At 39.7% G+C, this 23,184-nt stretch overlaps 1 protein-coding gene across 1 annotated transcript; it reads left to right on the top strand.

The window, feature by feature from the left end:
• The first annotated feature begins 389 nt into the window (after positions 1 to 389).
• LOC134647817 (transcription factor Sp4-like) lies at positions 390 to 23,184 on the top strand. Its single transcript, XM_063502143.1, has 18 exons — positions 390 to 1,133; positions 5,072 to 5,177; positions 5,696 to 5,859; positions 6,218 to 6,334; positions 8,361 to 8,435; positions 8,884 to 9,003; positions 10,261 to 10,371; positions 11,443 to 11,545; positions 13,055 to 13,258; positions 15,787 to 15,956; positions 16,459 to 16,545; positions 17,114 to 17,179; positions 17,692 to 17,829; positions 18,342 to 18,462; positions 20,662 to 20,869; positions 21,188 to 21,334; positions 22,161 to 22,305; positions 22,940 to 23,184. The coding sequence occupies exons 1-18, from the start codon at positions 1,074 to 1,076 to the stop codon at positions 23,102 to 23,104; spliced, it is 2,307 nt and encodes a 768-aa protein (XP_063358213.1). The 5' UTR covers positions 390 to 1,073; the 3' UTR covers positions 23,105 to 23,184.

The raw sequence follows: 23,184 nt of genomic DNA, 5'->3' as shown, positions 1-23,184 counted from the left end.
CAGCTCAAGAATTAAGCAAATTAGCAAATTGATCGCTCTTTACAGTGCTTCGGCCTTGTGAGCTCATTTGCATAACTTTTCAATACCGAATAGTTCCCTATAGAAGTATAGAGGAAAGTAGTCATTAAAAGAAATAATTATGTTCTTTAATGAGTAATATCAGCACGAACTAAGCGGCCATGGCAATAATTAGTCTAATTACCAACAAAAAGACTAAATAATTACATATCAGCAGCCCGTTATGATGTGTTTATTTGTTTACACATACCTATCGAGAAATGATAACTAGATAGGTGCCTGATTGCAGAGGTAATTATGTTCTTCCTTTGTAGGTCAAACTATAAGGCCACATGACTGACATATCCTTCTTATTGGTAATTCACTTGCCAAGGGTACTTGCTCGAATACGATAAAAGTTGCTCAAACATGAGCATGTCGTAATGTGAGTTACTACGTGGAGTCATGTGAACAAAGACTTGCAAATGCAACGAGTACCTCTTGTACCCTTATCGTTTGTTTACAGGCCACGTCTCGTTACCAGACACGGCTGGCGCGCCAAGCGGCACGACATGTGTGCATTTTTTGCCCGCCCAAGGAGGCCGCGGGCGCGAGGTTATACACCCATTATTACGTCCTTCCTACTTTCAATTATTATTATCGGGCGGCGGCGCCGCACCCGCGACGGGGAGGAGGAGAGAGGCGCAGCTGCTGCCTACCAATAATCGAGACCTGTCCTCGATAGAAAGGGACAGAGATAACGACCGACAAGCACGAAATAATACTTATACTTGATTTTAATGCCCAGAGAAACTTTTCAGGTATAACATTGTAAGTAAGCATAATTATTGGTGAGTTTCGGCAACTTTCATAGGATCAAGAAGTAATTTTATCCCTGAAAAACATTTAAAACTGAAATAAAACCGACCGCGATAGGAGGCGGATCTCCGAAGTTTGCCGAGCGGTTTCGCCTATGATCGTCAGTACGCTCGCCGCAGTTTGGCGGCCGGTCGTGAGGATGGTGCGTTTCGTTCGCGAACAAAGAAAAATATTATTTTGCAAGTGTCAAGTGGATAATGTCGTCTGAGCCTACTAAAGTGCAGGTGGAATACATAAACGAGGATAAAACGGGCAAGGTAAATTGTTTGAAGTGAAAGGACGAAGTATTATTGTGTAACAAAAACGGACGCCAGCGGGCAGCGGTCTCGTGTCGGCGCAGGGGGAGGGCGGGGCAAGTGCGGCCCCTGGCGTGTGGGGCCCGCCAGGCCACACGCAGGAGGTTGTGACCGCGTTGCAAGCAACTCCCTTGCCGAAATAGCATCAGCGTCCTCCTCCAGTTCCGCTTCCCACCCATTTACAATTTAACACCAACAATAACAAACTCTAGTTACGTGATAAGAGCATTGTAAACCTGTCAATAGAATTAACATTTGGTTGTACTCACTCTTGCAATGAAGGTCGCGGATGTCGCCATTTTTAAAATAAATCATGTTGATTGATTTATTGTTAAACTTGATTAAAGATTTTGATACGTCTTACGTACAGCCCTGACCGTGGGATATATTAATGATCACATCATATTTAATACGTCTCAGATAACCTCTTCAACAACTGCATAAAATCAGTCGCACGATTTGAGGTGGGTGGATCAAAGGGCGGCGGCGGCCTTGCGTGCGACGACTCCCGGCACTCGTTAGGAAAAGGCGTGTCGACTTCAACTACTGCGATGTATACACTGAACAGTTGGAACTTTTGAACTTCCTTGAAGTATTCAGCAAAACTTATTTCGTAACTACGCATTCATTAAAAATCTCTCAGTCAGTCAATAACACAGTTAACACACGTTTTTCAATAAGCTTTTTGTACTTGTCAGTTGTCACTACCGGAAGTTTTATTACTGAAGATAATTAAACGAACGTAATTGAACGAATGATTTGTCTATGATTATGGCATTTGTTGTTTGCTTTTTCTAATTTTTTCTTAATCTGTGCAATAACGGACATCTGTCATGTTCATGTTATTTTGCCAAAAGTAAAAAGTTTGTTCAAAATAATTTAAATCGTCACCCGCCAAAATTATTTACCATCCATGGTGCCATCATTGCGATCAATAAAGTGAAAATGGTTGCAGCACCAGTTCTGCAATACACAGTAAGTATGTGTAAAAAGCACGGACGTGTGTGAAACGTGTGTTAAAACTTTATGGTAAAAAGAAACTACGTCGGTATTTTTGTTTTGGTTTTATACTTTTATCTGAACAACCGTTACAGATTACAGATAAAATTGAGCCTACATTCTTACTACAAAGGGACCAAGGGGTGCCATTTTCCCCCTTTCGTTCGCGCCTTTTAGCACTCATTGTGCTTGAGCGGCTATCTGTTTAGTAAGTTATGTCGATAGATCTCCCCTCCGCTGAATATAATGTTCAAATAAAGTAGTTTATGAAGTATTAAACTCGTTAATGAAGCCGGTTCGATCGCAAATTTGTGATAATTAGTTGATAGCCTAATTTGCACTAACTATAGTTTAGTAAGTACTCAAAAAATATTATATTTACAAACTTATTAATTTAGCAGCATCATAAGAACTTAAATAAAACCATTAAAATCACCCCTTAAACATAGTATACTGAGGTTTAAGAGTTGAAGGGAAACCTTTACTTTTACTTTAGAAATCATAACACTTTCCCAATTTAGAGCTAGTAGGACTGTGCATTGAATATAATAGATGCTCTAGAGGCTTTTCACCTAGGACCAAGTATGGCACATTAGAGCTGTCCCAGTAAATACATTATCCATCAAAATAGACTAAAACTTATTAAAGTAACTAATTAAGTAGCTAAACTGGTAGACAACAAATGATCACTATCAAAAAAACATTTATTTCAGACCTTGAGTCCATACACTTACAACTAACTAACTACAAACTAAATTTAACTTAAAAACAAAGTTTTGTACGGAACACTAATAATATGAGCTAGACTATAAATAGTGTTTGACAGGAGCCAGGCACATACACCGGTAATAACTACATACACTCATGTGTATGTAGCCACCACCGAGTGTACCCCGGCCCAGTGCGCAAGAAGCTGACTGTCCATCCTGTCCGCTATAACAGTCAGGAGACTGTTGCGAATATGTTACTTAAATCTTTTAGAACCCTTTTTTTATCTATTTACTTTCATAGTTTATTTTGTTGATCAAGCGACATCAACATGGAGGTAAGATAATAAATATAAAACTATTGACTGTCTTTTTATTTTGAATGAACTATTAATATTAGAAAGCTTAAACCCTGGATGGACATAGCCTACATATTTTTTAAAAAATTTCCCTCGGGGTGGCAAAGGCAAATGACACGGGTCGGAATTCTACATTGGCAGAGCCACAAGCAGGTGTAGCTAGTTTGCAATATTCATTGCAATCATTGAGATTGATAGTAGATAACCAACTAGGTTAAACAAGTACCCAGCTCTCACACAATGGAACCATTATGATCAAGCTTGCTTCCTTATCCCATTACCTGTCTCATACGCTTGTTACTTGATCTGATAGATAGTAAAAAATATTTCAGATAAACTTTTTATCGAAATAGCTTCCTTACTGACTTGGTAATAAGACTTAAATTTTAATTAACAGTTTTTAGGATTTTTATTCAGTGTAGTATATACCTACATACAGAATAAAATTCTTGATTGAGCAATTTTAAACATTATGTTGTTGAGATAAGGTATATTAATACTAACTGTGTCTGATGCTAATGGTCCATCTACTGCCACAGAAGGTGTCTTAATTGTTTTCAAGAAAACAGTGTTTCCATACTGTTGTAAATTTCAGTTGTTGTTGAATATGTAAATTTGATTAGCAACACAAGTTTGCATGTTTTAAATTCACAAATGTATACATCATAAATATATGCTTATACAATAAGGCATTGTGAAGTCATCCAACGTGTGGTATTAAAACTATTAAAAGGTACGAATACTGAAAACAGGTACATCAGAGAATAGATGAAGATGTAAAGTATTCTGTTATCATTAGCATTGGTTTCATATTTCCATTCCGACTAAACTTATCTAAGATATCTGTGATTAAATTATTTACCGTATCTTACCTACAGTTAATTTGGTAGGTCTCAATTAGATGTTTGAGGATTTTACTAGTAAACGAAATAATTGCTGGAATCTTCGGAGTGCATATGTGTGGGTTGATACCGATATAAATGTTACAGTATATTTTACATATTAATTATGGCAAAAGGTGATTATGTAGATTGTAGATTGTAACAAAGCATTCATCAATCACATGAAGAAATAATTAAAAAATATATTACCCCCTGACAATACTCACAATACTGTCACTAAGTGTATTTTCATCAGTCATAAGTAGTCATAACTTCTGCTAATACATATATGTGGTCTCTATCAAACTAAGTTATTTATTGTATCTTTCTTAGATTTCATGTCTCTGCTTTAATTCATCTGCATAGTAATTATGTATTATATTTATAACATGCTAACCATATTTTAATGCTAATATTTTCCTATTCATTGTAGCTTACCATCCAGGATATACTTTGGTGGGTTAAATTTATTTGGCATCATAGTCATAAGCTCTTTCAATTTGAACAGGTTACTTTCTATAAAAATAACTATAGAAAGTGATCCGTTTTCATTCCTCTTTATACTCTTGATTGTATTTAAGGCCTCTAAAAAATTACATAAATGTACTTGTGTGCAAGTAACTTTGTTTGCAGCGTGGGTCGGCCTTAGCAGTCTATAAAATATCATTCTTACTTATTTTATTTAACCATCATCATATCACATCAGGCTTTCAATAATGCATCTTAAATATTGCACAAAACCATCTATCTCTGTTAAATCTTTAAAGGAAAATTTCATAGTTATAACTTGATGTATGTCAAATGTGTGCTGGCTCTAGTCCACGTATAATATGTCCTAAGTTATCATATGGTGGACTTTCTTCCTTTGCAATAAGGTTTAAAATGTGTCAGTTCACACTGGACGATGGTACAGCCTTGTTGCCATAGTAATAAATGTGTGTTTGGTGTGACAGGAGGGTAGCGGCCCACAGTCGCCCCTAGCGCTGCTGGCAGCCACGTGCAGCCGTCTCGGTGCCAACATGGGGCCCGAACAGGAACAGAAGGAGCAACAACATTTCAGTAAGTTTGACCCTTTAAGCGTGTCAGAATTAGGCAAAATTGAGTCCTATCACTATGAAATAAAATTCAAAATCTTGTGGCGAATATATTCCCTCTGTCTAACATCCAGCACAGCAAAAACGTTCTTGAGTGGCCACCTTGAGCTTTAGGGCGTCGCCAGATAAGGCCTCTAATGAAGTAGGCAGACTGATGATCTAGTCAAGATATCAAGCTGACTGTCAAGTTAGCGCACGACCAATCGTTGTAGATCCTTGGAGGTCTATGTCCAGCAGTAACGTATTTCAGCTAATATGATGATAATGGATGATATTGTCGCCAGCAGACAGAACATTGAACCTTCATTAACAACAGTATGCTATTGTAATCCACACCCCTAAGCATGCAAAAATCACAACTACTTAAGATAAAATCCATTTTAATTTGTAAAAATAAAGATACCGACTATGAGTTGAGTATAATGGAACTTCAGAGGAGATGACTAAGTAAAAAGTTCCTAATTCTACCATTAACGTTTCCAGGTCCACAACAACAGACGCAACAGCAGCAGGCGCAACAGCAGGCGCAGCAACAGGCCCAAGCCCAGCAACAGGCTCAACAGGCGCAGCAACAAGCTCAGCAGCAAGCGCAGCAGCAGGCGCAGCAACAAGCGCAGCAGCAACAGCAGCAGTTGATACAGCAACAGGTAACATACCATACTACTACATACTACTGTAAAATGTGACTACCAGCTTGTGTCATGCTATTGACGCAAAAATTACGTAATTTAACATACTGGGAGTATTTTTAAAACACTACTAATTTAGATAAACTAACCTATTGAAGCATAGAAAAAGAAGAGAGTAGAAGGCCCTGGTGACTACTAACTTCTACCAACTTCTATTTTTTATCAATGCAGATAGCGACCAAATCCACAGAGTTCTGATGTAAGTCACATTGACAAAAATATAAAGTTAGTTGCTTTCTACAGAATCTACGGTCTTTTGTACTTGAATGACGGTTCAATTCGGCAGAGAATAAGTTGTATATTGATTTGATTCCAGGTGCAGAGCGAAGCCGCCACTCTTGCTGCAATCCAGCAGCAGTACCTGCAGCAGCAGCCGCAGCTGCGGGTCATCAGCTCCGCCGTCGTGCAGCAGCTTCGTGCTCAGGGGCTCTCTGTGAGTATTGGCTGTCTTTGAACACTCAGCAGCAGCCGCAGCTGCGGGTCATCAGCTCAGCCGTAGTGCAGCAGCTTCGTGCTCAGGGGCTCTCTGTGAGTATTGGCTGTCTTTGAACACTCAGCAGCAGCCGCAGCTGCGAGTCATCAGCTCCGCCGTCGTGCAGCAGCTTCGTGCTCAGGGGTTCTCTGTGAGTATTGGCTGTCTTTGAACACTCAGCAGCAGCCGCAGCTGCGGGTCATCATCTCCGCCGTCGTGCAGCAGCTTCGTGCTCAGGGGCTCTCTGTGAGTATTGGCTGTCTTTGAACACTCAGCAGCAGCCGCAGCTGCGGGTCATCAAAAACTCCGCCGTCGTGCAGCAGCTTCGTGCTCAGGGGCTCTCTGTGAGTATTGCTGTCTTTGAACACTCTTGCTGCAATCCAGCAGCAGTACCTGCAGCAGCAGCCGCAGCTGCGGGTTATCAGCTCAGCCGTGGTGCAGCAGCTTCGTGCTCAGGGGCTCTCTGTGAGTATTGGCTGTCTTTGAACACTCTTGCTGCAATCCAGCAACAGTACCTGCAGCAGCAGCCGCAGCTGCGGGTCATCATCTCCGCCGTAGTGCAGCAGCTTCGTGCTCAGGGGCTCTCTGTGAGTATTGGCTGTCTTTGAACACTCAGCAGCAGCCGCAGCTGCGGGTCATCAGCTCCGCCGTCGTGCAGCAGCTTCGTGCTCAGGGGCTCTCTGTGAGTATTGGCTGTCTTTGAACACTCTTGCTGCAATCCAGCAACAGTACCTGCAGCAGCAGCCGCAGCTGCGGGTCATCATCTCCGCCGTAGTGCAGCAGCTTCGTGCTCAGGGGCTCTCTGTGAGTATTGGCTGTCTTTGAACACTCAGCAGCAGCCGCAGCTGCGGGTCATCAGCTCCGCCGTCGTGCAGCAGCTTCGTGCTCAGGGGCTCTCTGTGAGTATTGGCTGTCTTTGAACACTCTTGCTGCAATCCAGCAGCAGTACCTGCAGCAGCAGCCGCAGCTGCGGGTCATCAGCTCCGCCGTCGTGCAGCAGCTTCGTGCTCAGGGGCTCTCTGTGAGTATTGGCTGTCTTTGAACACAACATGGCTGTCTTTGTTATATATTACGACCAATGATCGGAATAGGTAGTGCCATTTGGGGTGAATGACCTCAAACATTGTACTTAACGTGGATAAGACTCGGGATTCCAAAAATATTTCTTGACATGTCTTTAATAGGCCTCATGCATGAAGTTTATATTTAAACGAAATATTTTTTATTACGATGTTTGTTACCGTTATATCATGTTACACATTGCATTTACGTTATTAAATTATCATTTAATTGCCTAAAATAATAAATAAAAAGTACAAAACTTTGCCCGCGTGAAGCTAGTGAGCGAAACGCAACGCCATTGGTCGAAACGTCACGTGACGTTTCAACAAATTGTTAAGACCAACCAAGAGTGAAAGGGATGGTATTATTATCTGAGTAGCAAACGGCATACGTCAGTTGCATGCAAAAGAGCCGCGTGACGTCATCACGCGCGTCGAATTCACGCCAAAAATTATGAGCATTTCAACCGCTCAAAAATGTTCAACATTTTAAATATTGTTTAATAAAATAATGGGAAGGTTTATAAAAGTATTTTAATTTTTTCCGGTGTTAAAACGATTTAAATAATTATAAAAAAATACATGCATGAAGCTAATTGAAGTAGGTAATATGAAATCCCGGGGTGAAAAGGTATATCCATACTAAACTTACGCACCGAAGTCCCGTGAAATGGCACTACCAATTCCGATCACTGATTACGACACACCATCGTATATACCTTATTGGAACGCGCGAAGGTGAATACATATTAAATTTTAACCGGGCGCGTCTGTGGCCGTCGTTTGCGGTCAATGGATTAAAAATAAAGCGAATATTTTCTTCAGTCTATGACTCTGAGTCATAAATAAATGAGTCTGACTTACGTATTACTACGATACTTTATGACTATTTATAAAATTCAATTCAATTTACACAATTTTTTCAGGGAAATGAATTATCGGCAGCTATCGCGAATGCGGCGAATGCCGTCCCCAATGGCATTCAAGTTCAACAACCTCAGGTATGTTTTATTATAGTCATGCTTAGCTATATAATTTATAATAGAACAATCTATTCACTTACTATACCGTCCAAGACCACTTAACATTCTTAAACCTCTTAATGAATATTATAGTTGACTAAACTGTATCGAAATGAATATTATAGTCGAGTTGGGGTCCCATAGTGATAAAAGTATGCGATTTCACTTTGGTATACGAAGTCTTAATTCAAGCATTGCAGTCGAGTGGAAAAACCTAGTAACACACTATCGCACCGCACCGCAATCTGGGTGCGGCGCAACGTGACAGCGATACAGCCTGGTAGGTGACAGACAGACAGACGGACGGACAGACAGCGGAGTCTTATTAATAGGGTCCCGTTTTTACCCTTTGGGTACGGAACCCTAAAAAGAACATAATTTTTTTACGTTTAAAATCCTACATATAACGGTGTCCGTATAATTTCAGGTTATATCGATGCAGCAACTGCAATCTCTGCTTGGCGGCGGCGTGGTATCAAATGGTGAGGGCGCCACTTACCAGAACGCTCCGCAACAGTTGCTGCAGATACATCCACAGCTATTACAGGTAACAGACTAACAGTTGGTTATATTTAAGTCCATGTAGAATTGTACATGTTGTTCTTCCTCGCGTTATCCCGGCATTTTTGCCACGGATCATGGGAGCTTGGGGTCCGCTTGACAACTAATCCCAAGAATTGACGTAGGCTCTAGGTTTTACTAAATCGACTGCCATCTGACCAACCCAGAGGGGAAACTAGGCCTTATTGGGATTAGTCCGGTTTCCTCACGATGTTTTCCTTCACCAAAAAGCAACTGGTAAATATCAAATGATATTTCGTACATAAGTTACTCGAGAATAGAATTGTACATGTTGTTATACGAGAGGAGGGATCTGTTTCTAAAAAGCTTGTAACTAACTGTTTAAACGACAACGGTTTCACTCACTTGAATTTTTAGTCGCTATTGGCGACATGTTTTGGGGGGAAAATTCAAGTGAGTGAAACCGTTGTCGTATAAACAGTTTAAAATATGTCTCACGAAAGTTTAATATCGAGCTTGTAACTTGTAATACAAGCGGATGTCACGTTTGACAGCTTTTGTTAGAAAGGGACTTCCACTTTCATACATATGTGTCAGTGAAAGAACATGGGTGGAAATTATATAAAAATAATAAAATCATTTATTCATATACATATACATTTTTTTTGATAGATTTATACATTTTTAGTTTTAAACGTATGTCGATAGATGGCAGTAAATTTACTGTGACTACAAAATTTACTACGACAGTAATCCTCTATACTATACCAGCGGTCGGCAACCTTTTAGCAGCCAAGGGCCACATAGTAGTTAACGAAGTTGACGCGGGCCGCACGTTTTTAATATTTATGACTTTATCAGACTTTGTCGTTGACAAATATTACATACAAAATAGCCAGGGAGGCTCGCGGGCCGCAAGTGACAGATTCTGCTCCACCGAAGAGACCGCTGCTCTATACTATCTATTCTCTTTGCACTAAATGTAATTATTTTTGAAAAGATGTGTCCCGCCGAGTTTGTTGCCGGTCCCATAATGGGATACCCTCCTCCAATTGAGGGGGGATTTAAATCTTCTCGGGGCAGAGGTGTAGGGTTGGAGCCGGTCTACCTAGCTTTATTTGACGTTCATAAGCGCATTGTAATTATGCCTACTTGAATAAACTATCTTTTATCTTATCTTTTATCTTATCTTTTATCTTATCTTTTATCTTATCTTTTATCTTATCTTTTATCTTATCTTTTATCTTATCTTTTATCTTATCTTAAAGGAGTTTGTTTGCAGCAACAAGGCGGCGTGTACGGCGGCTGCCTGGTGGGGGGGGGAGTGCAGCCCATGCAGGCCGTCACCGTAGACGGGCAGGACGCACTCTTCATACCCGCGCAGCACTCGCAGGTACCTACAGTCACGTTCCGGGATTGTTACGCCGTTTAGGGTTCTAGCTAAATAGGCTACATGACTAATTTTTTTTATGGTATCAATCGATCGGGTTTGTTTTTAGGATCAAATGTCTATATGGGACCCATTGCATTAAAGTAACACAAAAGTCAGAAATTGTAGTCAAAGTCCGACAGTCGCACTTCACTCGCGAAACGCCCTATACAAAACGGCCAGAGGCCGTGACGTCATCGCCCACCTTGTAGTATGGACAAAACAAGAAAATTGCGTTTTTCTCGGTGAAATATTGCGTTTATGTATATAGTTGCTATACAATATTTTTTTGGATGAAATGTAAGGAATCGACTGGTACCCTTACTTTTATCGTTTTTGGAAGTTAAAAAAAAAATTAAATTTTGAAACTTTCAGGTCCTGTAATTTTGTAATTTTTCAATATTTTATTTTAATACCCACATTATTGTGATAAATTGCTCGTTTGCTATCTATTTTACTACATTTTGTTATAAAATTCAACATGTGTCATCATCCCTATTGGACATTCCATAGCGTAAGCAATGCTGTGCCGAGTTTGCCCGAAAGGAGGCGTGTCTCCCCACTGACCATACTAGTTTTAACCAAGCCTTGAACGTGCACGCTCGAGGCATGTTTTAGCCGAGGCGTTAAGGCCTAACAAAATGAGATTATATTATGCAGCACGATTTATTTCTCTATTACTCTGTTGCTTGCATTCCATACTCATACCCAAAATAAACTGATATAAATATATACTAAGAAAAAGTGACCCGGAGGCCTGGGTCACTTTTTCTTAGTATATAGTGCCGGCTGGAATCGAACCAGCGTCCTCTGCTATCGCGGAAAGTGCCTGTGCGATTCGGCCACCGGGCCACAGCGGCATAGGTCGAATTTTTCCAAGTATATGCACTTACTGAAGGCTTATGGCGCCCCTGGCCACCCCTAAGGTAGAACAGTATGGTTCGACCTTCTAACTGGATCATCTCAAAACAAATTAATATATTTTCTTTTATAATACATACCCAAAATGTTAAGAACAACGGACTTATATTGCAGAACTTCTCCGGCATGGGCCAAGTGAGCCTCGTGAATGGGCAGCTGGTCAGAACGCCGGTGCTGCCCGCTGGTTTCCTTCAAAACGTCATGCACCTACCCACTGGTGAGATTAATTGATTAATCTATTTGTTACATATCTCGTATAAGCTGGGGTTGCCTTACAAACTTGACTACCATACAAGCTAATATTTCAGTTACTTTGTCATACCTTTTTCGATTTACCTAACGAAAGTCTAATCTCTGTTACTTTACTATATTCCAAATTCTAAAATGATAGTTGTGTTAGGCAGATTGGGTAGTACAGTCGCCATCAGGTACCTATATCGGAGCTGCCAAGGTGCTCTTAAATATCTGAGCACGCCTCTATTTTCAAGGCGTTAGAGTGCTTGTTCAGATATTGTGAACACCTTGGCCGCTCAGATATATCTGATGGCGACTGTAGAACCCAATTGAACTGTCACTTTAACATGTGGGTTATAAAACACGGTTTATGTCTCACCACTTCAAAGTAATTCAGTTCAATTTAAAAATGACCTAGTGCATGGACAAGCCACATGCCAAAATTTACTTCTACTCATTGGAAAACATGTTAAAAGAGAAAAGAAGTTTATTATAATATTTATAAGTTTGTACGGAAATTCTAACGCATAAGAATTTATATTATAATTATTATACAAAAAGTTCTCATAAGCTTATAATTATAACACTCACAATTTGATCTTTGCTTTGGGATTGCTGTCTTATTTCATTTCATAAGCTTCGCCTTTTAATAGTTTCGACTGTATGTCAGCAATGTAAATACTTCACTACTTTCACTAGTTATAGTTATTAGACATTAAATGGTTTGGATCATATATCATCTAGTTATCTCTGTCGAATACATACATATATGAAAACATATGGCTTACCTTTTTATTATTTGTGAAATATACAGGTTATTTTTTCATTATTGATCTTTAATAATTTAGCCACATTCATCTTGACATGTCTTTTAGTTGAAAAACGCTTTTTAAAAAATAGTAACCATAACTTATGAAACCAAAGGAATTTAAATATATTATATCTTTGCTATATAAGTACCAAATTGTTACATATTTGCTGTAACTTATTTTTCAAAAGTGTTTTTCAATAAAAATACACGTCAAGAATGTTTACCTTTTTTCTAATGCTAAAAACATGAGCACAAACATTTTAGTTTAGTCGATCACCATCATATATTTCACGAATAATTACGTGTACGCCATACATTTCTACTATACCTATAACCATCAAGGTTTACTTTTGGATAAACACCCGCACGATACCTCATCCAAGTAGAATAATGGAACGCAGAACGCTTTGAGATTTACAAACTTATTCAACTTACATACATTTCATGGATGAGAGAATCGTTAACACATTCAGTGCCAGCGCGAGCTACGCGCTACGAGCGCAACCGATAACACGGGAAAAACCGTATGTAGCGAAAAGCGCCTACGAACAGTGAACTCGCCTAGCGAGTCGCCGGCAGTTAATGTGTTAAGGCACTCATTTCCCTACTGTTCTATCTAGCATGTGCATGCAGCTTCAACAACCACCATACTAATCAGTGTTGCCACCCCCCCGCTAACAGAGCAACAGGCCACCGTGACGATACCGGGCACTAATATATCGATACCGTTATCCGCGCTCGGCAACCAAATGATATCGATACCCGGCACCAACCTAGTGCAGGGCTTATCGATACCGACTAGTCAGGTGCCGACCAGCCAGACGATAACGATACCGTGTAGCGCGCCCGACAAGAAAGACAAGGAGGCCACTCCGCAGCAACAAGGTTTGTACACAAATTGGGTGGGAACAACTTTTAATCAATTAATCAAAGATAAGATAAAGGTAAAAGGGCGTTTTTTTAAAAAGTTGTCCCCTACACTTTTTTTTCAAATTTGGGATTTTTTATGTTATTTCTTCTCAGAATCACGAGCTCTTTCAATCCTTATTATAAGGATATTATAGGAGAAAAAAGTGTCCTAAGGTTTTTATTTCCATTCTGTCACCATTTTTCATAGACTTTGTATGGCGGTCGCGGAATGGAAAGATCGAAAAATGTATGGAAACTTTGGGACACTTTTTTTCTCCTATTAGGATAGAAAGAGCTCGTGATTCTGAGTAGAAATAACATAAACAATCCCAAATTTGAAAAAAAAAGTGTAGGGGACAACTTGAAAAAAACGCCCAAAAGATTATTCAAGTAGGAATATTACAATGCGCTCCAACCCTACACCTCTGCCTCGAGAAGATTTATATTCCCCCTCAATTGGGGTGGGTATCCCAATATGGGGCCGGCAACAAACTCTGCCTTAGTTCAGATTGGTTCAGAGATGAGATGTTTTGAAATAAGGCTTATCACATTTTGTTGCTAAAAATTACAATTAGACGCTCACGCTAGGAAACCAGTACAATCTTTGTCTGATTATGATGTTTGCCCTTAAAATTTATTTTCGACATTTATGTTCAATACATTTTGTGTTAAAACGTAACATTGTTGACGCAAAATATATTTAAATTAGTGGTGCAAAACGTGACCTCTAAAACGGCACCACTATCCTAGGAAAACCGATCTTAAAGCTTTGGTTTCCTCCGATAGCGGTGCCGTTATATGGCGGCCATCTCCATACAAATACTACGACATCCATATATAGCCGTATTATTTAATATGGAGACGGCCGCTATATGACGGCACCGCTATCCTAGGAAAACCGATCTTAAGCGAGAGCGACACCAACCAAATGATATAAATAGTTTTTTTTAACTTAATTTGATAATAAGAAATCCAAACAGTTTATGATTATAATTAATATATACCATTAAAATGAAGATAATTCTTCACTGTCACAAGGAACTCACAAAAAAAAACACAATTCTTTAAGTAAATGGTAGAACGGAATATCATTTACCGTCACTGAAATTTACAACACAAGAGTAAAAAGTTGTTTCCACCCTAACCTTATCTAATACTATTCTATCCCAAGCTTACTTATTGTTTCGCTGTTAAGGTTTCATTGCTTGGTGTAATAATTTCCTTCACAATCATGCACATCAGCATCACGGCTTTATAGTTCGTTTTTTTTAGCATTAGAAAAAAGGTAAACAATCTTGATGTGTCTTTTAATTGAAAAACATGTTTTAAAAATAAGTCACGGCAAATATGTAACAATTATGAATCTAATACGATCACTTATATTCTTCTGCTTTCATAAGTATAACTTACTGATTTTTAAAAAGCGTTTTTCAATTAAAAGACATGTTAAGATCGCTTACCTTCTTTCTAATGCTAAAAAAACGAACAACACGGTTTTAGATCACTCTTGTATCTATTTATTTGCTTAATTTTATAAAATTTGTGGTCTATTCCATAAGGAGCTGCAGAGAATGTAAATAAAAACATTGTGTATGCCTCATTGGGTGAAAAATTGTTGTTTTCTTTGCACTCTTAGCAGATCTACTTGGTATAGACTTTTAATCAATCTTGAAAAAAAGAAAATCAAGAGGGTTAAAGTACTTAAAGTTATCTTTTACAACCAGTTTTTTTGACACAGTGTGGCTTGAGTTGTATTTTTTTAAGGTTTCATACAAAATACCGAATATCACTTTAGGAAGGCTGTGTCAGTTTTGAACGCCATTTTTATCCCAGATAATTAAATGTAAAATTGGCTAATCTCTTATCTATTCTAGATTAAAATGACAGATTGTCTTGGTCAATTTTACCTTACAATCTACTAGAGCTAGAGACTAGAGTCCCTCTAAGCTGACTTTCCACCGACTTGAACAGAACAAAGTGAGGAAGTGTCATAATAACGTCATATTTTCATTAAAAAAAAATACGTTAATAATGATATGGTCACACTTTGTCTTTGCAAATGCCATGCAGAGTTAGGTTGGTCAGACTCTAGTAAAATGGTCAATAGATCTGTCATTTTACTTACTGGGATATGAAACGGAGCCTACAAACAGCAACACTCCTAACTGTACATCGGTGGACCTTATTACAAAAGGCATAAGGTCCACCGGTGTACAGTTAACAGTGTGGGCGATGGCACTTCTTATTAGTGTAAGGCCTGAGTGGACGCTCGAAGCGGAGCGTTCGGCGGGGCGTGCAGCGTGGCGTCGGGCTCACAAATGATGTGAGCAGCGTGCACTAAGGCCGCTCCTATACGCTTGCATTTGTCTAACATGCACGCCGCACGCCCCGCCCCGCTGCACGCCCATCTCGAGCGTCCACTCAGGCCTTAGAAAGCCGTCGCGCAACCTTGCCAACCGTGTGAGTCTTTTGTGGCCACCCTACAATCTTCGCCATATCACCAGGTGGTGGCGTAGCGGTCCGCGGCGGCGTGGGCAGCGTGGGCGGCGTGGGCATGGGCATGGTGCCCGTGCAGGTGCCCGTGAGCGTGGCCAACGGGCACACCGTGTACCAGACCGTGCACCTGCCCGTGCACGCGCCGCAGCATCTGCAGATCATCCCGCAGCTCCAACAAGTAATTATCCCCTATATTATTCCTATAAGGGTGGTATTCCACCTGTCCAATTTCTTGGTCCAATGTGTATTTGCGTCTCACATTTTGCTTAACGAGAGAGTGAGACGCAATGCACATTGGACAAAGAAATTAGACGGGTGGAATACCACTTTAAGACACCGTGTAGGTCTACCGGTTGTAGAAACCTTCATCCCTTTTTATTTAAGAACAATGTTAAATTGTTCAAAACTTTTCAATTATTTCAATTTTTTTTAAACGTACAAATTGAATTTTTCAAATGCGAGTACATTGCCTTTTATTGAGTTTTTTATAGAAACAATTTTTTTCGGATTTAATTCGGATCTAATCCTTCAATTTTTCAAATGCGAGTTTGTTGCTTATATTAAGTTTTTTAATAGATACTATTCTTTTTTGGATTTTATTCGGATCGACTCCCTCTTGTCTGTTTTATTAATAAGCAATCTTTACCTACATGGTATCCTAATGTGTTTCTTTCCTTTAGATGCAAGCGCAACCACAAGTAGCGAATGTGCTCACGCCATCGGGACAGATTCAGCAGATTCAAATCGCGTCGCTGGCCAATGTTCAGGTAATTAAAACACCCAAATTACCTAACTCAAGACACTGACATTCGTACGAGAAATAAATTTAAAGTGGAAAAATTCACTGTCTTGGGCGGGACATGAACCCACGACCACTGGATCACTAGTACAGTGCTCTGCCATCTGAGCTACCAAGACCCTACCCAATGTAGCGAATATTTCCGCCATATATGAGCCATAGGGAGGCTCTAACGACTAGACTAGACGTTACTGCTTGATACAAAATTAATTCGTGCAAGAATTTGTAATAACTGCGGAGATTTGCACACATGTGAGAGGCTGCCGGATTCGCTAATCCGGAGCGTGAGTGGGTTTGCGAATGAATGTGTGATTGCACGAATATGTACTTATTCTACGCAAATGTTTGAGGATTGTGTGTGATGTTCATCAAAAAACTGACACGACTTGGAAAACTGTGAATGTCAAACACATTCGCTAGTGTAGTCATACATTGTAGGTAGTTATCATGCGGGTTAATACTTTTTCAGGTGTGTAATCTGATGAACGTATTAGTATAATGATTAGTTCACATCATAATTACTGTGTGTTATTTAGCAGCAAAACGGAGCAACACAAGCCACCGCCAGTGCGGGGCAGACGCCAGGAACCATAACGCTACAGGTAAAAACATTATAATAATATTATAATAATTCAGCCTATCTGCAGGACACAGGCCTGCTCTCATGCGCGAGAGGGCTTGGACTATAGTCCCCACAATTTACATAGAAATTTTACTTACAAAAATAAACCAAAACGCTAATCTAACCCATTACTTGAAAATAGGTCTCTTTTCAAGGCAGGAAATTGTACAGATTTTTACTATTTACGCTTTTGGCAGTTAAGGGTTGTATTCCACCTTTCTAATTTCTTTGTCCAATGTGTATTGCATCTCACATTTTGCTTAACGTGTCGAATCCCACGATATGACGTCACCATAAGCGTTCTGGCTCATATATGAGCCGTGGGAGCTGACAGATTAATGAGAAAGTGAGACGCAATGACATTGGACAAAGAAATTAGAACTGTGGAATACCATCCTAAGGTAACTTCATAATATTTTCTAATTTCTAAATTAAAGTCAATCTAAAAATCCACCTTATCGCACGCTGCTCGGACCCTGGTAACGTATAAAGGCCGTACAGAACCCCATACAAGGCGACACTACGGCCATCCAGCAACAACCATCGCAGACCATCATCACCAGCACGCCCGCCGGCCAGCAGGTCACAGTCATACCCGCCACTAGCAACGTGCGTCCTAATGTCGTACAGGTACTAGGGGATAAGAAAACCCCGTGAAGAGTAGCTGTAGCGTTCTTAAGAGACACTAACTCTGAGGACTACAGAACGCCGACGAAATGTGCCTACAAGTAAATCTAAGGTCCAGAAAACCTATATTATAAGGCATTTCTACACGGTGACCAATTTTTCGGTTCCGACCGTCCAATCGGTGACCTTGGTCGGGGCGCAATACAATTTGGTGGCAAGCCTAAATCACGGTCGGAAACTGGCAAGTTCACATTGGTCGGAAGTCTCGTTTCCGACTGTACTAAGAGCTGTAGGTCTCAGGGAGAGCAGTCCTTAAATTCACAAAAGAAAACACCCTCTAACCGGTCCCTGGAACATTGAAATTAAAGTCACGCTTCGGGCTTGCAGGGCATCCCCTGTAGACCCCTCATAAAACATTATTCACCATACGAAAGTCGAATCCCTCTACCCTTCCAATATTAAATTTAATTACTCGAGAATTAATCAATTGAACTAATTATAAATTATTCGCGCAGGTCCCAACGTTGGGCGTGGGCGGCATCGGTGGAGCCGTACAGCTAGTCCCAGCGCTGGGCTTGCCCGGCGTGCAAATCGCGCAGCTACCCCAGGCTCAGCCCCAACCGCAGCCAGTCATTGGTGAGTAGTGTAGGAGTTATGTTTTCAAGGGTATCATAAACCTTTGTCGGTAGAAAAAGGCATCAAATTTGAAAAATGTAGGCGCCCAGCATCTTCTCTTCTTCCACCGTCTTCCATACAGGCTGTTTGATAACTCTCACTAAAGCTTTGGTTTCCTCCGAAAGCGGTGCCGTCATATAGCGGCCGTCTCCATACAAATACTACGACATCCATATTTAGCCGTATTATTTAGTATGGAGACGGCCGCTATATGACGGCACCGCTATCCTAGGAAAACCGATCTTAAGCAAAATGCGAGATACAAATACACAATGGACAAAGAAATTGGACAGGTGGAACAAAGGTAAAGGAATAGCACCCTTAGGCCCGTTACACACTACCGCACCGCACCCCGGCCTTGGTGCGCCGCACCCATAAGGGAGAGGAGCGAGAAACAGATATCTCTTTCTCGCTCTCGCTTAGGGGTGCGGCGCACCGTGACCTTGAACGGTGCGGTAATGGGTTAGATTATTTTGTATTGCGTCGCGTTCAAAATTCTACAAAACATCGAACGCATATTTGTACAGTAGAATAATTCCCGAATAAAAAAATTATAATGAAATTTCAAGTGGGTGGAGTTTTTTTAGTTTAGAATTTTGTCCGACACTTCAAATAAAAAAAATAAAAAACATTACAATTTTAAACTTTAACACCAAAAAATAAGGTTAGATTAGAACAGGGCTGCCCCAATTAGCCAACATTACAAAAAAACGTCATACAACGTTACATCAAAACATCGTCAAAATTTTCTTATGGCAACACTCAGTAACTGTCAAGCTAGCGTCTGTCAGACAGACGCAGTCAACGTCAACATAAGTTTTTGTTCTGTGTGTTCCAAATTCAAGCGTAATTTGATTAAAAACGGTTACATATTTATTACAACAATATTAAAGTTACTTGAAATCTGCAACTTCAATTTATAGTTAAAACAATGTGGCCGGCAGAATTAGATGAAGTTAAAATTGAACCAAAGGATGAGCCTTTGTCCGACGAAGAAGATCCGCTCACTGGTGATAATGGTAAATTGTTTAATAATGTGTTTTGTAGGATGTAAACTAAACTAACGAATTCATTGACTACTTGAATGAGTGAAGATAGGGAAGTTATTCCATATCACATGTTGTCTGGAATGTTATTATTATTGGTAGTCTTCTTTAACCTGGTGTTTAATGCAATTAAGAGATATAAACCTTTTTTTATTACAAAAAGAGATGTAGGTTGAAGGTTCTGTTTGTTGTTGGAATGTTTTATTTTGGCGTGTTGCAGTCATTTTTAGGTTAGATAGTGTTATTTTAATTCAATTTTATTTGGTAATTATTGTCTAGTAGCTTAGTTATAATATTACTTTTACATCTAACCGGTCACACTTTTTATTACTTTTACCATAAAGATGAATATGGCATTTATTGTGGGTATGACAATAGTTTTGTTTTACAAGGGGGCAAAGTTGTTGTTTAACCGCTCATGCTAATATTGATACCTGAGCAAGCGAAAGATTCCAAAATTGAACCACAAGCTTAGCGAGTGGTACGAAAAATGGAATTTTGAGCGTTGCGAGGGTTTCAAAGCACGAGGGTTAAACAAAATTTGCCCCCAAGCCCGAGTGAAACAAAATTTTTCACCACACCAACCTGAATCAAATATTAAATGTAAAATATGAAACAAAATCAAACCAAATCAAATCCAAATGAATGTTATTAAATATTTATCATCCAAAATCATCATTTAAAAGTAAATTCTACCAGCAAACATAAGAAAACAACTCAAAATTTGCATTTGATTACTTTGCCTCACATGTGAATAAAATGCAACTTTGCTATCAGTTTTTCAAGTGCAAAGTAAGCCTTTCCAAGCTGGTGTGGTGAAAATAAAATGCCAGCTAGGAGGAAGAGTGGTATTATTACTTATTGTCCATGCATTATCTACTTTGTAATTGTCCTGATTTGTGCCTATGTCTTAAACTCCATCAGACCGTACAAAATGTAAGAAAAATTTGACCAAAATTGGATTAATCTCTGGGATTCTTAGAGAGAACAAGTGAATTTTATTATTATTATTAAGAGCCCACTGTGTCCCACTGCTGGGCAAAGGACTCCCTATAAAATTAGTTCTGTTTAATTAAAATTAAATCAAAAAATAAATGTTCATCCTTGGTTGCAGGCCAGCAAATCCAACAAGACCCCAACGAGCCGGGCAAGTGGCAGATAGTCACTGTTGGCAACAATAGCAACAACAGTAATAACAGCAACAGCGGCAACACTTCGGGCACAGAGTGTGAGAACGGGAAACAGAGAGCGGCCAGTCCCAGCGGCAAGAGGATGATGAAGAGAGTGGCTTGTACATGTCCAAACTGTGATCAGGGAGAGAAGTGAGTTTTTTTTTTAATTTATCTATGTAAAAATATGTTGTAGTAAATTTTATATACCAGCATTACCAGCAGTCAAAAATAAAGGTGTTTAATAATTTTTTATTATAGGTAGCATAATATAAATTTGGTACAAGTTTCCATTTGGAATACCAATTACACAGATTACACCAACATAAAATGGCTCTGCATTTTAAAATTTGTTTCGTAAAACACCTAAAGTGTAACAGGATTATTTTATTGTATTTGTATAATTACACCATGAAATTCTTCTCTCTGTTCAATCTCACGAATTAAATGATTTATGGTTTCCCCTTATAGCCGGCTAGTAGACCGCAAAAAGCAGCACGTATGCCACATAGCAGGCTGCAACAAGGTGTATGGCAAGACTTCGCACTTGCGCGCTCATCTTCGGTGGCACACCGGCGAGCGGCCCTTTCTCTGCAATTGGCTCTTCTGTGGAAAGAGGTATAGTATAACCACTTTACTACTTTGCCTAATGGAGCGAGGAGTTTTGGCCGAAGAGTATCAAGTATAAATACGGCGGTGGCAGAATAACAGCGTCCGTTGCTGGAAGTCTTTAGGGCCGCTGTGCCCCGTAGTCTTTTGGCACAGACATTAGCTGAGCCACCTTCCCTTTCAATTAGTTTGTAAGCATTATTGTGTACTTTTATTATGTACCTATGTTCAAACTCTTTGAATAAACGTCTTTTATTATTATTATTAAGTTCCGGCAGTTCTGCGGCCGGCTCCCTGACACTGCGGCGTTACGAACTGCATCGCAGCCATAATTTTGTGTGTTTAGCATTAAGAATAATATGTATGCTAGTTTTAAGGTATTTATCTATGGGCCAATAGTTGCCTGAAAATAAAGTTTTTCATTTCATTTTCATTACATATCAATGGGGTCTCGAACTGAAGTCGAAAAGTGGCATAGTTTGCAGTCGAAATAACAATGGTTCACGTCAGTTGCGTTAAGTCTTACATCATGGCAAATAAAAATTCAGTGTCTGAGGTTTGTGTTTAAATAGCGCGGCTCGCGTTAATTGTTACGATAAAAACAGCGTATTTGTATTAAGAGAGATTCGAAAGTCTTGTTAGACGCTTTTTAGTTCGGACATGTGGACTATTAGTAAGTACAGTCGACGTCAAAGAGAAATTTACAGCCAAAGTAACAAAAAAATGTTTACACGACCTAAATGCTATGACAATGAAGTCGTGTAAATAATTTTTTGTAACGTTAGTCGTAAAGATCTCTTTGACGTCGACTGTACATGGCATAATCCATTTTCAGGTTCACTCGGTCAGACGAATTACAGCGGCACAGACGGACGCACACCGGCGAAAAACGGTTCGAGTGCCCCGAGTGCAGCAAGCGGTTCATGCGCTCGGACCACCTCGCCAAGCATGTCCGCATACACACCAAGAATCGCATCACGGTAAGCATTAGCGTGTAAAACTAACAAGACTTATATCAACTGGGATATGAACCGTGATTACCGATTACCGTATTATTTTCGAGCTCCCGATCTAGAACTAAACGTGAATCATTCAAAACTGATATTAAAACTAACAAGTTAAAAACTGAGTAAAAATCTAAGTTTTTTGTTAATCCTAAAGATGAAGTATATCAGTTCTAAGTTTATTATTGATAGAATCATTGACAATGACAACCAATGCTAAGTGGCTTATACTAGACTTCAATTATATAAATCTTTTAATCACCTCTCATTCAAACTCTCAAAACAAGCTTTATTTATTTAATATACCGCCTGTTGTTACCTAGTTTTAAAGCTTGTATCTCGCGTTCTATGTATTTTTTTAACTTTATGGTACGCAATAAAGAATATTTAATCACACAAAAGACGGACTTGCTAAACTAAGGAAGAGATTCTCTTATTATTTTAAACAAAAGTAAATGTGCATATTTTTTATTTATTTTACTTAATACTTTATGTGTCAATCATGAATGTTATTTGCGCTAATTCTCTCGTCATCTCTAGCTAGAACATCTTAGGAAACAGGATGGTCTTTAAATATCCCTTTTAATAATTTCCATCCTTACCATTCCAGGAGGTAGCCACCTCAACGCAGTCCATGTACTCGGACTCCGGCGATGACAGTTGCGACGAGAAGATGATGCTGACCATAGAGACCATCCACCCCGAGGGTGAAGACGATAAGCAGCTGGTCATGATCCGGCCCGCGGGCAAGATGGAACCCGACCACGACAGCTAGAACGAGGACAGCGACGGGTAGGCGTCGCTGGCGTGAGTGAATAGGGAAGAAATATAGAAAGAGATGGTCAGTGTTGGAGG

The sequence above is a fragment of the Cydia amplana genome, chromosome 5 (genome assembly GCF_948474715.1).
Source record: "Cydia amplana chromosome 5, ilCydAmpl1.1, whole genome shotgun sequence".
Lineage (NCBI taxonomy): Eukaryota > Metazoa > Arthropoda > Insecta > Lepidoptera > Tortricidae > Cydia > Cydia amplana.
Note: the sequence above shows the minus strand (reverse complement) of the source record. Positions and strands in the feature narration are given on the sequence as shown.

Bases quoted from the DNA above. Each gene is read 5' to 3' on its own strand.
- LOC134647817 (XM_063502143.1), top strand. From the start codon at position 1,074: ATGTCGTCTGAGCCTACTAAAGTGCAGGTGGAATACATAAACGAGGAT. The intron at 20,870-21,187 runs GTGAGTTTTTTT...TTCCCCTTATAG, and splicing joins AACTGTGATCAGGGAGAGAA to CCGGCTAGTAGACCGCAAAA. The intron at 21,335-22,160 runs GTATAGTATAAC...ATCCATTTTCAG, and splicing joins TGGCTCTTCTGTGGAAAGAG to GTTCACTCGGTCAGACGAAT.